At 49.4% G+C, this 15,186-nt stretch overlaps 1 protein-coding gene across 7 annotated transcripts in view; it reads left to right on the top strand.

Moving 5' to 3' along the window:
* LOC123856213 (zinc finger protein 773-like) overlaps positions 1-14,405 on the top strand; it is a 34,413-nt gene extending 20,008 nt beyond the window's left edge. For 2 of the 7 annotated variants that reach the window (XR_010407979.1, XR_010407980.1), the window contains 2 exons: positions 2,192-2,299; positions 2,428-14,405. Coding sequence is in view for 4 of the 7 variants with exons in the window: in XM_064580330.1 (XP_064436400.1) it covers positions 729-824 (96 nt within the window). In the remaining 3 variants the exon portion in view is untranslated. The other 5 variants (XR_010407981.1, XM_064580330.1, XM_064580331.1 and 2 more) reach the window with 3 other exon arrangements.
* Positions 14,406-15,186: the final 781 nt, after the last annotated feature.

Here is a 15,186-nt window from a genome sequence, read left to right on the forward strand (position 1 = left end):
ACTTTGATGAAAGAAATTGAAAAAGACACAAATAAATGGAAAGATGTCCTATGCTAATAGATTGGAAGAAATAATGCTGTTAAACTGTCCATATTACCCAAAACAATCTACAGATTCAACACAATCCCTATCAACATTTCAAAGGCATTTTCCACAGAATTAGAACAATAGTTCTAAAATTTGTATGGAACCGTAAAAGACACTGTGTGGACCTGCGTTCGCGAACATTCCCAGTTCAGCACCACATCCAAGCATCCTTCATGCTGCTTCTTGCAACTGGAAAACCTTCCTTACTTCATCCTACCGGGTTCCAGAAACAGGAAGTGCTCCATACAACTCCTGATCTCAATTAAGGGCCTTGGGCCAAGAGCGACTCGCCTCCAGGAGCCTGAACTCAGAGGCGGGTGGGGGGAGAGCGAGAAGCTCTAGGTCACAGGATCCTCTGTATCAGGGCTCTGACACCAGCAGGGCGAGGGTCCCAGCAGCTGGCGTCCGCCGGCCCCGCGAACTGGGTGGGATCGGTTGGGCCCTTCGACTTTCGTCCACTCCCATCTTGCCAGGCCCCAGGCTGGACGTGACCACGGCGGACCGCACTCCCAGCCTCAGCGGCTCTCCCCTAAGAGGCACTCGAGGACGGAGGACTGTGCGGGGCCAGGGTAGGGTCGCTGCTCACACAAAAGCACAGAGGTGGGTCCCACTGTCCTTCCTTCCCCCTGTTCTGCCAACAGGCACAGACCCGCCACAGCCTCTGTGACATCATCATAAGTCCCGCCACCACTCCTGCAGGGGAACACCTCACTCCCGGGTTGTCACTGGACGAGTGACTGCCGCCCATGCACGAAGCACAGCCTGCCGGGTAATGCAGTTTCTGTCTTGCACGTGAACAGGTCAGGATGGGCCTTTCCCATTCTCTGCAACCTTGGCCCAACAGCCCCGTGAGGCACCTTGGGAAATACTGCTCTGGGACTCCAAATACAAGGACCGTGCCCACGTTTCTGTGGCCACCTTGGGTGAAGCCCATCCTGGGAGAGCTGTTATAGGAGACCTCTCCTCAGTGGCCTTAGGCAAGCTCCTCAACCTCCGAGGGAAAAACTATGCTTAAAAACCATAAAATAAAATAAGTCCTGGGGATGAAATGTGCAGCATGGTAACTATGGTTAACAACATTCCATAAAGAAATAATATTTAAAAGGCTTAAAAATAGGTGATATGGAGATAACTTGCGGCGTATTGTGTACTAACGTTAAATAGTGCTCTAATCCAGTGGTTCCCAAATCAGGAGCATTAGCATCACATGGGAGTATGTTAAAAATGCATCCAGAAGGGCCCCAGTCCATGCCTGAGCCTGCAGCTAAATCCTGGGGAGGTGTGTGCAAACTGGAATCACTGAGGCTGGAGAAGATATCCCTGTGGAGGAGCACAAATGAGAAAACATAATGAAGATACAGCTTCATAATAACTTCTGCCTGTATTTCATTGCCCCAAACTCATTTACATGGCTCACGTAAATGAAGCTGTGTGTCCATAAAGGGAAAACTGGATTGGAGAGCATCTACCCACTTTCTAGTACAATTCATCAGATATCCATTTTATTATATTATTCTTCCTACGTATTCAACATTACTGCCCTTTGGGTGATAACCCAAAACTCCATGCCTCCATCTTAATGTTAATATTTATATATATATATTTTTTAAGATTTTATTTTTAAGTGATCTCTACACCCAACCTGGGGCCCGAACTCAGAACCCTGGGATCGAGAGTCTCATGTTCTACTGACTGAGTCAGCCAGACACCCCTAATACTTCTATTCTTAAGACCATACACAAAGTGAGTTACTTGTTGCCACTCATTCCGTATATAATTATGGTTCTGACACTGTAGAAGGACCTATTCAAGGATCTGCTGAAGAAAAAAAACCATGCCAACCTAGATTTCTATATATATCAAAATTGTCTTTCAAGAAACAGTACAAAATAAGACTATTTCAAACCAAAAATGAGGAATTTAATGGAAGATTAACACACACAAAATGAAATCCTAAAGGTTATATTTAAGAACTTTGGAAAGTAATCTCAGATGAAATATTTACAATGATAGAAGGAATGAGGACCCAAGAGGGGAATGCATATGTGGATTGATACATCTGCTCATTATTTGCATTAAACATGAGTAACATTTCCTTTTGCAGTCACATTGATGGAATTAACATGCATAATCTCAACGCATATACTGAGATAGAGGATACTAGTTAAACTTCTAAGTCCGTTATTTTGCCTGGGAAGAAACAAAAGCATTGGTAAGTCTGTGCTCTACTGTTTTTAAGTAAGTGTTTGTAAATTTTAGCTTAAACAATAACAAACAGAATAAGTTTAAACTAGAATTTTTTAAAAATCTGGATTGTAAGTAACAGTTATTTTTTTTAAGGACCAGAAAAAGAACAAGTGAGGTAAAGAAAGCCACAAAATAAGAGGATGTATTTAAACCCAAATATGTAAAATACTACATTAGGTAAGTATGAAATAAATTAACAGTCAGTACTTTTTGATGGTTAAAACCTCCCTTCACAAGATACTTAATCTTCATCAATAAATTTCAAGGGCAGGTTTTGAATTTCCATTCAAAGAACAACTAACATTCTCTGGCATCCTCAGCCACCCCATCTCCACCAGGAAAAGACACCAGGGGGCAAAGAACGTTCTGGTGTTGGTTGCTGGGGAACCAAGACCTTACGCTGAGGGTCACCAGAATTTATGATCAAACATCTTAAGGTCTAAAATCAGCTGAGACGTCATCAGGACCTGCAGTATATTTTTACAAACAAATCCTATCAGCACATCTCCTGATGAGAAAGGAATAGGATGGCATGAAGGGGTAACATTAGTGAAAATAATTTTAACAACAGCTAACATTTAAGAATATCCACAAAGCTGACACCAGGTACTTTTCAACACTATCCTTTAACCTGCATAACCACTTGGTGAGGTGCATCAGTCAACAGTCTTGTTTCGTAGATAATGAAGCTGAGACTCAAAGGATATTAACTCACCCAGCTTACAGAGGAAGAAACCAAGAACCCAAAAAGTCCCTGAGTTGTGCTGTCATGGCCACTAGTAAGAAGCACAGCTGAGAAGGGTGCTCATCAGCCCTGCATGGCTTCCTGCCCAAATTCATCCAATCTGGGCAGGGGCAGGGCCAGGGCCAGGGCCCCTCAGCATCACAGAAATAAAGTCATGGCAAATTCACTGCCCATGTGACCATCAAGGGGAGAAGGAGTTCTGCCTTTTTCTGTCCAAGAAAGGTAATCTTCAGCTTCACTTGCTCACTCAACACACTAGGTGCTGACTGAAAACCTGGAACACAAGGACAGGCCATGTCACATTCCCATGGATGCAAAGGGCTCTCTCTTGAGGACTGAGGAGGGAAAGTCATTCCCTGGGGCTCACCCATCATCCTAATTATGCACATGTCCTGTTGGCTCTGCCTCCTAACATGTCCCAAGTCATCTTCTCCCAAACCAACTCCAATGCCACCATCATGGGCCAGTCCAATAACAATGTACCCCTGGACCACCCAGTGGCCTCATCTCTCTCCCATATCAATTATTCCCTCTTCAGTACACATTCCACACAGCAGTCAAGGGCAGATTTAGAGACAAGATCATGCCACTGCCCTGCTGAATCCCTTCCTCAGCCTCCCAGAACAGTCAGAATAAAACCCACAAAGCCCTGTGCATCTGGCCCTGTTCTGTCCCATCTCACTGCTCACCACTCATGTCCTCCAGACACACTGTTTCCTCCATAAGGCCAGTTCTTGCATGCCTCAGGGTCTTAGTACATGCTGTTCCCTTTGCCAAAAATGTTCTTTCTCATCTTCGAACATAGCTGGGGCTCCTCCATCCTTCATGGGTCTGCATGATATAACCCTTTGGTACTGTCTGCTCCCCTGCCCATGCTTTACAGTTTAACGTTCATCTTCCCACTTTTACAAGAGAGGCCTGTGGGGAAGTGACATGACTGAGGTCACCCAGGTGGTGATGGGCACAGCTTGGAAGTGCTCGAATTCCAACTGTCCTGAGGGCCCAAGCCTTTAGTCACTGGACCACTCTTCCCAAAGGACATCTGTCCTCCATGCCTAAGTTTTGACCCTGATTAGGCCACACAGGGACCATAGGCACAGTATTGTCTAGCAGCAGAATTGCTATACCACACGTCTGTATTACCATGTGTTTTTCCCTTCTAGACAGCAAGGCCCAAGTCTCAGTCACCCATGTATTTCCATGACACGAGGCACATGCGGGGTAATGGGCACAAAGGATGGGTTTCTCGTGACTCCTGCCCATCATACCAGCAAGAGCACAGCAGGGCCCTGTAAATACAGAAAGCTGGATGGGGAGACATGGACCATGAGGGAAGGTGGCCCTTCAACGACTGCAAAGCACATCACTTCTGCTTTGGGACAAACTGAGGCCCAGGTCTCTGTGCAGGCCACATGACAGCAAAGCACTCTCAGGCATGGAAAGAAGGTCCCTCCGCTGAGAACCATGCTGTGTTTTGGGAGAGTGGCCTCTAGTCTCTGTGGTGTCAGCACTCAGCCGCAGGTGAAGGTAATGCTACAGCCATAGCACAGAACTGTGCACATGAAGGAGGACACGGTATGCAGGGGAGCCTTGGATGTGAACTCTCAGATGCCAAGTTACATCTTCCCTCTGGTCAAACAGTTTGCCACTGTAGTTACTTTAAGAAGGTCTCTTTAAGAAGAGCTCAGTATGAGTTCTCTGATGCTGACTGAGGCCTGCCTTCTGGTCAAAGACCTTCCCACATCTCTTACACTTGTAGGATTTTACTCCACTATGAATCTTCTGATGAGTGGTGAGGGTTGAGCTGTAGCTGTAGGTCTTTCCACACTCATTGCACTCATAGAGCTTCTCCCCAGAATGACACCTCATGTGTCGAGTTACAGAAAAGCTGTTACAAAAGGCTTTCCCACATTCTTTGCACTCAAAGGGTTTTTCTCCAGTGTGGGTTCTATTATGCCGAATAAAATCAGAGTGGCGGGCGAAGGCCTTTCCACATTCACTGCACACATAAGGCTTCTCTCCACTGTGAATCCGCTGGTGCTCCGTGAGGTGTGACCTGCGGCTGAAGGACTTCCTGCATTCGATGCACTCATAGGGCTTCTCCCCAGTATGAATCCGCTGGTGTTCTGTGAGGTGTGACCTGCGGCTGAAGGCCTTCTCACACTCAATGCACTCATAGAGCTTCTTCTTAATGTGAATGCTGTAATGTCCAGTGAGATCTGCCTTCCTGAGAAAGGCCTTCCCACACTTTTTGCATTTATAGGATTTTACTCTAGTGTGAATCCACTGATGTTGAAGAAGGAAGTGATTCTTGATAAACTCTTTCCCACATTCCTTGCATTTGTAGGATTTCTTCCCTCCATGAATCAAGGGGTCTCTCCTTGATCTATGTGATTCACACTCAAGGAGAGCATCTCCTGGAGAGACTTGCTCCTGTAAATCTTTTGGGCACAGATTTTTACCTGTTCCCAAATCATCACATTCAGGGTTCACCTTTCCAGGGAGGGTTTCCTTGTAGGGGACTGTCCCTGCCCTTAGGTGCCCTCCCTGTTTTTCTGATGGTCTTTCTTGTTCCCCGGCTTCTCCCAATGTGGAAACACTGGAGTCGTCCTCAGTCAGTAACCTGTGGGGTGAGCATCCCTCAAACAAGGCTGGCTGAGAAGCAGAAAGCTCTGTGGTACTGGTTTTTGCCTTGTCATCTGAAGGGAATCCAATACACAAGAGTCCCATTAACAATGCCAACACAGAAGGAACAAAATCACCAAGCCAGTGGGAAAAGGAAGATGGAAACAGGGCCACTGACAGCTGCTGGATTTTCACATCTCTAAAACTCAGGTTTGGTTGTTTTTGTTTTTGTTTTTGCTGGTCCTTGGATTTTTGACATCTTTAAAGGGACAACCTTGGGGAGAATTTCAGGTAGGGGCCAGAGAAGAATCCCTTCCTTACTATCCAGAGGGGAGAGGAATGATGATACCATGTGCTGTGTTTGTTCTAAGAAAGGACGTCACAGGGAACACAGGGAAGGGGGCATCTAACCCAGCCCCAATGAGAGAGAAAGACAACTGGGAGGGGTCTTGAGATCGGAGTCCTAACGAAGCAAGAGTTACCACACAGAGAAAGTGAGAGGGTCCTGCAGCCAAAGGAGGCAGAGTATACAAAGGTGCAGAGTCTAGAGAGAATCTTGGATGCTGAGGGAACTTCAGAGCATGAGAGGATGGCGGAGATGTGGCTGGAGATGCAGACAGGGTGCAGACTCCAGAGTTGGGAAGGGTGAGAGTAAGCACAGCCATTGCCACTCCCAGGACAGTGTCTACAAGGCTGAGGGTGAGCAGGACTTGTCAGGGGGACATATTAAATCTACTGTGTGTCAGAAACAGCTAGGTGACTAAAACACAGACAAAAGCTAGTAGAGAAATTTGAATTATTTACTTCAAGTATTAAAAAGAAGCTGTACAAATGGAGAAGTTAATAACAAGGTTGTCAACTCTCCTCAAATCTATCTGTAAGTTCATCACCAGTCCAGATAACATGATTTTCCATGAAACTCAACAAGCTGATTCTAGAATTTATATGCAAGAGTTAAGGGCTAAGAATATCACTGAAAAAAGAATAATAAGAGATGGGGCTTGCCCTCCCAGTATTAGGGTTATGATGAAAGTAGAGACATCAAGACAGCATGGTGTTGGCACAGACATAAGGAAAACTGGCAACAGGACACAACAGTGCTCAGAAACAGACTCATGAATACATACAGCTTTCACAGACTGCAGAGGTGGCACAGCAGATCAGTGGGAAAAGAAGGGACTAAATAACCAACGGAGCTGAAAAACTGGTAACCCACATGCAGGAAAAAGTTCTTGCATTTCTACCGCATGTCATACACAAAGCTAATTCCAGATTAGTAAGCAACAGAAAAAGAATGTAATTTGACCTTGGTGTGAGGAAGATTTCCTAGCAAGACATGAAAAGCAGTAGTCATAAAACAAAAGATAAATTGATCTGACTAAATAAAATATGCATTTCTTTTAATCAAAAGATGCTTTAAAGAAAATTTCTAAAAAGCTAAGTTCCAATAGAATACAACCGCAGCTCACATAATGGGTAAAAGATTAGTATCAGGAATATACAAAAAAAAATCTGACAAATCAAAAAGGGAAGAGCAACCATCTTGGTGACTCCTGATGGAGACAAAGGGAGAGCAGGCAGGAGGAAGTGAGCCCAGAACATGGCAGGGACCATGGAGAGGACGGCACTCTGCTCCAGAGGCCTTTTCCACCAGCCAGGCCTCAAAAGACAGGAAGAAACCAAGAAGGAGGCTGCATGTCCCTGCATGGAGGGGAGGAGAAGACTTACCCAGTGAGACCAGAAGCCTGAAGGTCTCCCTCATCACCTTCCAGTACAGTGTCCTCTGGGGCAGGTCCAGTAATTCCCACTCCTCCCGAGTGAAGGTGACAACCACATCTTTGAAGGTCACCGGTGCCTGGAAAGGCAAACACAGTAGCATTATGTGCTCTACGGCTGTTGGGTGGGATCAGAGCCTGTAACTTAGTCTCTGGTGAAGGTGCACAGAGGTCCAGCCATGAATCACTAAGGCTTCTTGAGGGCCAAGCTCTGAGCTGGACTTAAGGGGGAGGCAGCTATGGCTGACAGAGATGCCCTCCTTGGTGGAAACAATGGAGAATGACACGGACATGGGAGCAGATGGTAAGTGATCTGGGACATAAGAGGAACAGGGAAATAATCATGATGATAATTCCAACAATAAGAACAGCAGCAGCAAAGCTGAGCCTCCCTGGTCCTTCCCATGTGCCTGCCCTGGACAGTGGGCTTCACGTGCTGTGGGAAAGGGATTAAATGTCCACAGCTCTGGAGCAGACTCCCAAGTTTGGATTCAACCCCTTGAATCAACACTTGGCCTGCTGTGTACCTTGGGGAAGCCATTTAATTTCTCTGAGCCTCAATCTCCCCTGTCAGTATAATAATTCTCTCACTTTATCAGGTTATTTGAGAATCCAAGGGAAAACATTCATAAAGCCAACACTAGAGTCTCTGGCTCATGACAGTGCTCTGTACATTTATTCATCCTTCCATCACCATGAAGATAAATGCCATCATCAGCTCCACATCACGTCTGAGTTGAGGCTCAGGGAGCTATAGTGAGTCACCTGAGAGTTCCCAGCCTACACAGCAGAAGTAGGATGTGAACCTACATCCTTCCGGCCCAGGTCTGTAGTAACCCTCACACTCTTCCATTACTGCAGGTGAAGCCCTTCTTCTTTTTTTTTTTTTTAATAAAGATTACTTATTTGAAAGAAAGAGAGATAGTGGGAGAGCATGAGCAGGTAGTGGAGGGAGTGGAAGAGGGAGAAGCAGAAGCAGACTCCCCACCAAGCAGGGAGCCCAATGCGGGGCTCGATCCCAGGACCCTGGGATCATGACCTGAGCCGAAGGCAGACGCTTAATGACTGAGCCACCCAGGCGCCCCAGGTGAAGCACTTCTAATGACTGTTGCTGTTAATCTACTTTTAGATCCCTGACCACACTTCCATGGACATGGACAGAGGATGGGAGCCATCCTCACCCTCCTCATGGGAGAGGCACTGAAGGGGGCGCCACTCATTCTGAGAGTGCCAGGGCCTGGGCCAGCTCCCCACACCCACTTGGGTCCCCCAGCCTCCTCAGACTCCCCAGGAGATTCCACAGTGAGCTATCAGTCAGTTTTCCCTTCCTGAGTCCTGACAGCATGTGTCCCTGAGTCACGAATACCATAAGGATCAGGGAACCCACGTGGGTGAGAACAATGCCACTGAGGCCAGAAGAACTGGCAGCCTCCGACTGGCTGTGATGTGTGTCCTGGGTGAGGGCGAGGTGAACATCCAGCAAATGACCACACATGCTCCCCTTCCCAAGACACATCTCAGCGGGGGGGGGGGGGGGGGGGCATGGCAATCACAAGGTCCTCTCGTGCCTCCTTAAACTCTGCCCTCACTGCCTCTGTCCACGAGGGCACCCATCTGGGATGGCTCCTCCTGCCGTCCTGTTCCCAAGCTCACCTGCAAGAGAAAGCCCTGCCCACCTTACAAAGTTTAATATAGGTGTCATCCTCAGGCCTCCCCAGCCCACTGTGGTTGGGAACAAAGGCTCTGGTAGCTAATGGACAGTATGTGAGTTTCAACTACTTAAGAGCTGTGTGACTTTGGGTAGGTAACTTAACGTCTCTGACCCCTAGTTCCTCTTCTGTAAAGCAGGGATGATAACAGAACCTAACTCTGAGGAGACGGGAACTGAATGAGATGAAACATAATAACTGTCCCTCAAAGCACATCAAGGGCTCAGTGAAATCCAGCTATTAACCATTGTTTGGTTATGATTATTTTTCCTCCTCGCTCCTCAAGCACCCTGGAAAATCTCAACCTGGCACTCAACTCTGCACAAAAATGCTAGCTCCCAAGCACGCATGTACTGGGGTACTTTAGCTAGAACTAGAAAGATGAAGAAGTGGCATTTGAGCAGAGGCCTGAGGAATGCACAGGGATGCCCTGCAGAGTTCCAGAGACACTGTCCTGGGCAGAGGGAACTGGCAAGTGAGCAAGAGCTTGGCAAGTGGAGGATGGCATAGCTGCAGAGCCGGGAGATGGGGAAGAAAGGAAAGGAAGACACGTGGGTGGACACAGAGCAGTTGCAGGGACAGGTGCAGCAGGCCATGGGGGGAGGGGTTTGAACGTAGATTCTAAGTGTGATGAGAACCCACTGAGGGGAGTCTCATTCCCCAACTAGCTAATGAGGTCCTGTCACAGCTCTGGTGCTGTTATAGGCCTGGCGACAGAGCTTCAAAGAGGAATCACAGCCCCCGTTGGAGAAAGATCCCCAACAAGGACTAAATAACTGAACAAGATGATGCAGATGGCCTTAAGAGTTCTGAGGCCAAGAAAAAAAGGGACAAGATTAGAGAGATGGGGTCATTTCAGAAGGAAAGCTGGGGACGACCTTGCTGAAGACAGGCACTGGCACGGCTGGAATGAAGGGAGGGGGACACGTACTGGAGAGAAACCCGGGGTCTGTTGTGTGTTTACATCCAAATGCACACTGCCACCACTGAATCTTTAATACATCTACTTTTCACATAAAAGTAAATGTCTTATAAGTGGCAAGCCAGCTTTACTTGCAATAAACAGATGGCAAATACAAAGATGAATCCAGTAACCTTCTTGGCTCCCAGTGCCCAAGGGCCCTTTCCTTTTCTTTCTTTATAAAGATTTTATTTATTTGTATGACACAGAGAGAGAGCACAAGCACGGGAAGCAGCAGGCAGAGGGAGAGGGAGAAGCAGGTTCCCCCCTGAGCAGGGGGCCTGACACGGGGTTCGATCCCAGGACCCCGGGATCATGACCTGAGCCGAAGGCAGACGCTTAACCGACTGAGCCACCCAGGCGCCCCTCGAGGGCCCTTTTCATCCTAGCAGAGAAGCAGTGATTCCAAAAATATTGCTCCCACTGTGAGTCTGCCCCTAGGCGCTCTCTTCCCCTAGTCCTCGGCTGGATACAAGCCTGAGACAGGGGAAACCCCAGGGCAGGATTCCCCTGGGGTAAGTCCCTAAGATCGTCACAGGACAAGGGGCTCTGCTCCCTTAGAACAGTGTCCAGAGTGATGCTACCTGGGCGGTGTTGGACATTGGAGGACATACATCACACACACGCCTTCTCTGACCCCCTCGAGCCAAGGGGAGGAGATGTCAATATGCCCATGGAACCCAAGAGATGGAAGACAAAGGCACTGATCAGACTTCCTCAAGGTCACAGCCCTGGGAAGGGCGTAGCCAGCATGGCCCCTGAAGTCTCTACATTGTTAAATGAGCTTTCCTGAAGCTCAGTTCATTCAGACGGTGCAGGGACGGGAGGATTCCGAGAAACCCCGTTTCTCTGTCGCCCACACTGCCATAAGGAGAAGACCAGGGCAAAGGCCACCTTGGACCCCGGGGATCACAGAAATGAGCGGCCACGACCAGCATTTACTGGGCATTCCCTGCATGCGCTGTGCTGTTTTTCACACTCTGCCTCCCACGTGGGCCACCAGGACCCAGAGGGAAGACACTGCGATGAGCCCATGTCCCAGCCAAGGAAGCGGACTATCCCACTGCGGTGCAGGGGCAGAGCCTGGAGCTGAACCCAGGCGGTAGGCTTTGTAACTCGTTCTGCACACCTTTGGCACAGGCCTCGGCTGCGAGGGGGGCTGCGGGTGACACGGGAGCAGAGAATTCCAGGTACGATGCGGGGTTGCAGGGAGCCTCCTCCCCGCTGTCCCTGCCTCCTCTTACCCCCGCCTACCCTCCACTCCTCAGCTAGAGGAAGCCTATTAACTCGACACAAATCACGTTCCTCCTCGCCTCCAAATCCTCCATGGCTCCCGCCAACTCCAAGAGGCCCGGTTCCTCAGCCTGTCAGTCCGGACCTGACTCTTCCCAGCAGGCGAAACGGAGAGCTGCGGGTCTGTCCGGCTCAGCCTCACCTCCTGGCGCTTGCACCTCTCGGCGCATGTGCCTGGGACTCCCTCCGCCTCACTGGCTGACAGAGCGGGGGGCCCTCCCGTACCAAGGCGGGCCCCGGACACACGGCACCGTTAGCGGAAGCGACGAGACCCTCGATACGGAGGTGCTGGGACTGCGTGGTTGGGGTCCACAGGGCCTGAGGGGCCATGCACTCACCCGTGCCGGGTCCATCGGCTCCTCTGCTGCCCCCGTGGCACGCGGCGCGCGGACCGAGGGCCGCGAAGAGTGGGAGGCAGGGAGGGTCCCTAGGGCTCTGCTGACCCGCCCCACACACCCTCAGCCTGCCTCGGTGCAGAGCGGACACGACGCCTCTCCTCGAGCCTCCCTGGCCCGCGGCCTCACGCCCACCGAGGCTCCCGCAGCCGCGACCTCGCGAGCAGGCCCGGAAGCACGCAGTACAAGCCCCACGAGCACGGCGCCGTAGGTCTCGCGGGACGCGGGATCCCAGCCCCGTGCCGTGATTGGCCCAGCTCTACCGCCTCTTGCCGCTGAGCCTGCTGGGTAATATGGCTCCTGCCGCTCCGCCCGCAGTCGCAAAGAGCGTCCTTCCAGAAACCGCCGCAAAGGACCAGCGGCGCCGCCTGAGGGCCTCTGGGAGTGACGTCATCACGCCCTGGGGGTGGGGCGAGGCCCCTTCCCTTCCTAACCGGCGCCACCCCGTGTCTGGGGCACGGCTTCTCCGGCTGCAAGTGCTTCGGGGTGTCGTTTCCTGTGTGGCCCACGTTAGGCTCCCCGCGGGACACGGCGGTGACACGCAGAGAGTCCGCCCGCCCAAGATTAGACCTGATAAGCGCTGTCTTTGCTACTCCTCGGTTCCAGGGAGACTGAAGTTCTGGGAGTCAGTTCTGTGGAATTCGATAATGGTCAGAGATGACGGAGAAACTCCGTCCGGGGCGCAGGTGGAGGGGGGGGGCAGAGCTGTCAGACAGCCCTCAATCACGTGGCTCCTTTTCCCTCGGAAAACACGTTTTTCCCTGTGTGCTCACGGATTGTGTCCCTGTCCAACCCAGCGAGCAGCTCCGTCTCGTCAACGGAGTCTTTCTTACTCCACCTTCCAAGGTATATCCTATTTCTTCCAGTAGCGTGAAGCCGGAGATCTACTCGAAAGGGAGAGGTGTTTGTCAAACTTCATTTTCTGTTGGGATGCTGACGTAATGGTCACGGTCAGAGATGTGTAGAGACTGACCATCTGAACTCTGAGATAAATGGGTTTTCTTTTTTTTTTTTTTTAATATTTTATTTATTTGACAAAGAGAGACACAGCGAGAGAGGGAACACAAGCAGGGGGAGTGGGAGAGGGAGAAGCAGGCTTCCCGCTGAGCAGGGAGCCCGATGCGGGGCTCGATCCAGGGACTCCAGGATCATGACCTGAGCCGAAGGCAGTCGCTTAACCGACTGAGCCACCCAGGTGCCCCAAGATTTTATTTATTTATTTGACAGAGACACAGCGAGAGAGGGAACACAAGCAGGGGGAGTGGGAGAGGGAGAAGCAGGCCTCCCGCCGAGCAGGGAGCCCGATGCGGGACTCGATCCAGGGACTCCAGGATCATGACCTGAGCCGAAGGCAGTCGCTTAACCGACTGAGCCACCCAGGTGCCCCAAGATTTTATTTATTTATTTGACAGAGACACAGCGAGAGAGGGAACACAAGCAGGGGGAGTGGGAGAGGGAGAAGCAGGCTTCCCGCTGAGCAGGGAGCCCGATGCGGGGCTCGATCCAGGGACTCCAGGATCATGACCTGAGCCGAAGGCAGTCGCTTAACCGACTGAGCCACCCAGGTGCCCCAAGATTTTATTTATTTATTTGACAGAGACACAGCGAGAGAGGGAACACAAGCAGGGGGAGTGGGAGAGGGAGAAGCAGGCCTCCCGCCGAGCAGGGAGCCCGATGCGGGACTCGATCCAGGGACTCCAGGATCATGACCTGAGCCGAAGGCAGTCGCTTAACCGACTGAGCCACCCAGGTGCCCCAAGATTTTATTTATTTATTTGACAGAGACACAGCGAGAGAGGGAACACAAGCAGGGGGAGTGGGAGAGGGAGAAGCAGGCTCCCCACTGAGCAGGGAGCCCGATGTGGGGCTCGATCCAGGGACTCCAGGATCATGACCTGAGCCGAAGGCAGATGGTTAACCGACTGAGCCACCCAGGCGCCCCAAGTCCAATGTTTTAGAAAAGTAAATATAGAAGCAGTTTAGCTAGGAAGTATTTAAACACTGCTTGACCTGGAGTAACAAAAGGAGTGTTCCTATGTCTCAAACTAGGACCACCTGTAGTACCATTTACACTCTAGAGCTGTGTGTGAGATCAGACTGGTGTTGATTCCAGATGAGGCCACACCCTTGTGTGACTCCTTTCCTTGCCTCATTCTCATTCCTTGACCTTTAATTTTTCCTGATAATTTCTCCTCAGTAAATCATGTCGTTGAACCTTGTGCCAGCTTCTGCTTCTACAAAACCCAACCTCAGACAGGACACATCTGGTGAAAACCTAAAATATAAATCATGTGAAGTATATCCAGGATATTAAGGTTTCTTTTCCATAATAAGATGAGCAAGGAAGATCAAGAAAACTTGCTTAAATGTGTCCTGATATGAACAAAGCTCTGCAATTTTAGAGGAGAGTTAGAATGTGATGGTGAGGGGCGCCTGGGTGGCTCAGTTGGTTAAGCGACTGCCTTCGGCTCAGGTCATGATCCTGGAGTCCCGGGATCGAGTCCCGCATCGGGCTCCCTGCTCGGCGGGGAGTCTGCTTTGCCCTCTGACCCTATCCCCTCTCATGTGTTCTCTCTCATTCTCTCTCTCTCAAATAAATAAATAAAATCTTTAAAAAAAAAAAAAAAGAATGTGATGGTGAATCTCTTTGTGGGGGAGTGCCTGTTTCCCTCGATACCTGATGAGCAGGGGACATGGTGTTCTCTGCTGTGTGACTTTATGTCTGAGACGGATCTCAAATGGTTGTGTCTTACACTAGATAGTTCTTTAATTTTGGCATTTCCTTCTAGTGCAGGTGTTCTCAAACCTTATGGGTACATCAGAATCACTGGAGAAATAAGAACACAGAAGCCCCTAGGTCATTGAGGTAAGAAAGAGCCTAAGCATTTGTGTTGATAGCAAGTTGCCTAAGTGCTTTTGAAATGACATGGTTTGAGTGTCTTGGCTGTTCAAGGATTACAAAGTAAGAATGAAGATTAAATGAGTGAAAATATATAGAGTTTTTAAAACAATACCTGGAAGGGTCTGAAAATCATCATTGCTATTAGTGCAGAAATATAAGAAGACTCTGAAGGTGGTTATGAATAGGAAAGCACTCTGTGGATGGTTAATTGCAGCCTATGTTTCCTGGAAGGCTCGTTGCAAGTCCAAGAGAAAGCACAGGGTGGAGAATGAAACCTCTAACCCAGGTGAAGGAAGGAAGAAAATCTTACTTCTTGAAGCAGTGAGATCCCATCCTAGATAGGTCTCCTGGAGATAGGGGATTCTTTTATTTATTTATTTTTTAATTTTATTTTTAGATTTTATTTATTTATTTGACACAGAGAGAGACACAGCGAGAGAGGGAACA

This window comes from Mirounga angustirostris, unplaced genomic scaffold, assembly GCF_029215605.1.
Source record: "Mirounga angustirostris isolate CCGP_5_RB_7025 unplaced genomic scaffold, mMirAng1.0.hap1 SCAF_16, whole genome shotgun sequence".
Taxonomy (NCBI): domain Eukaryota; kingdom Metazoa; phylum Chordata; class Mammalia; order Carnivora; family Phocidae; genus Mirounga; species Mirounga angustirostris.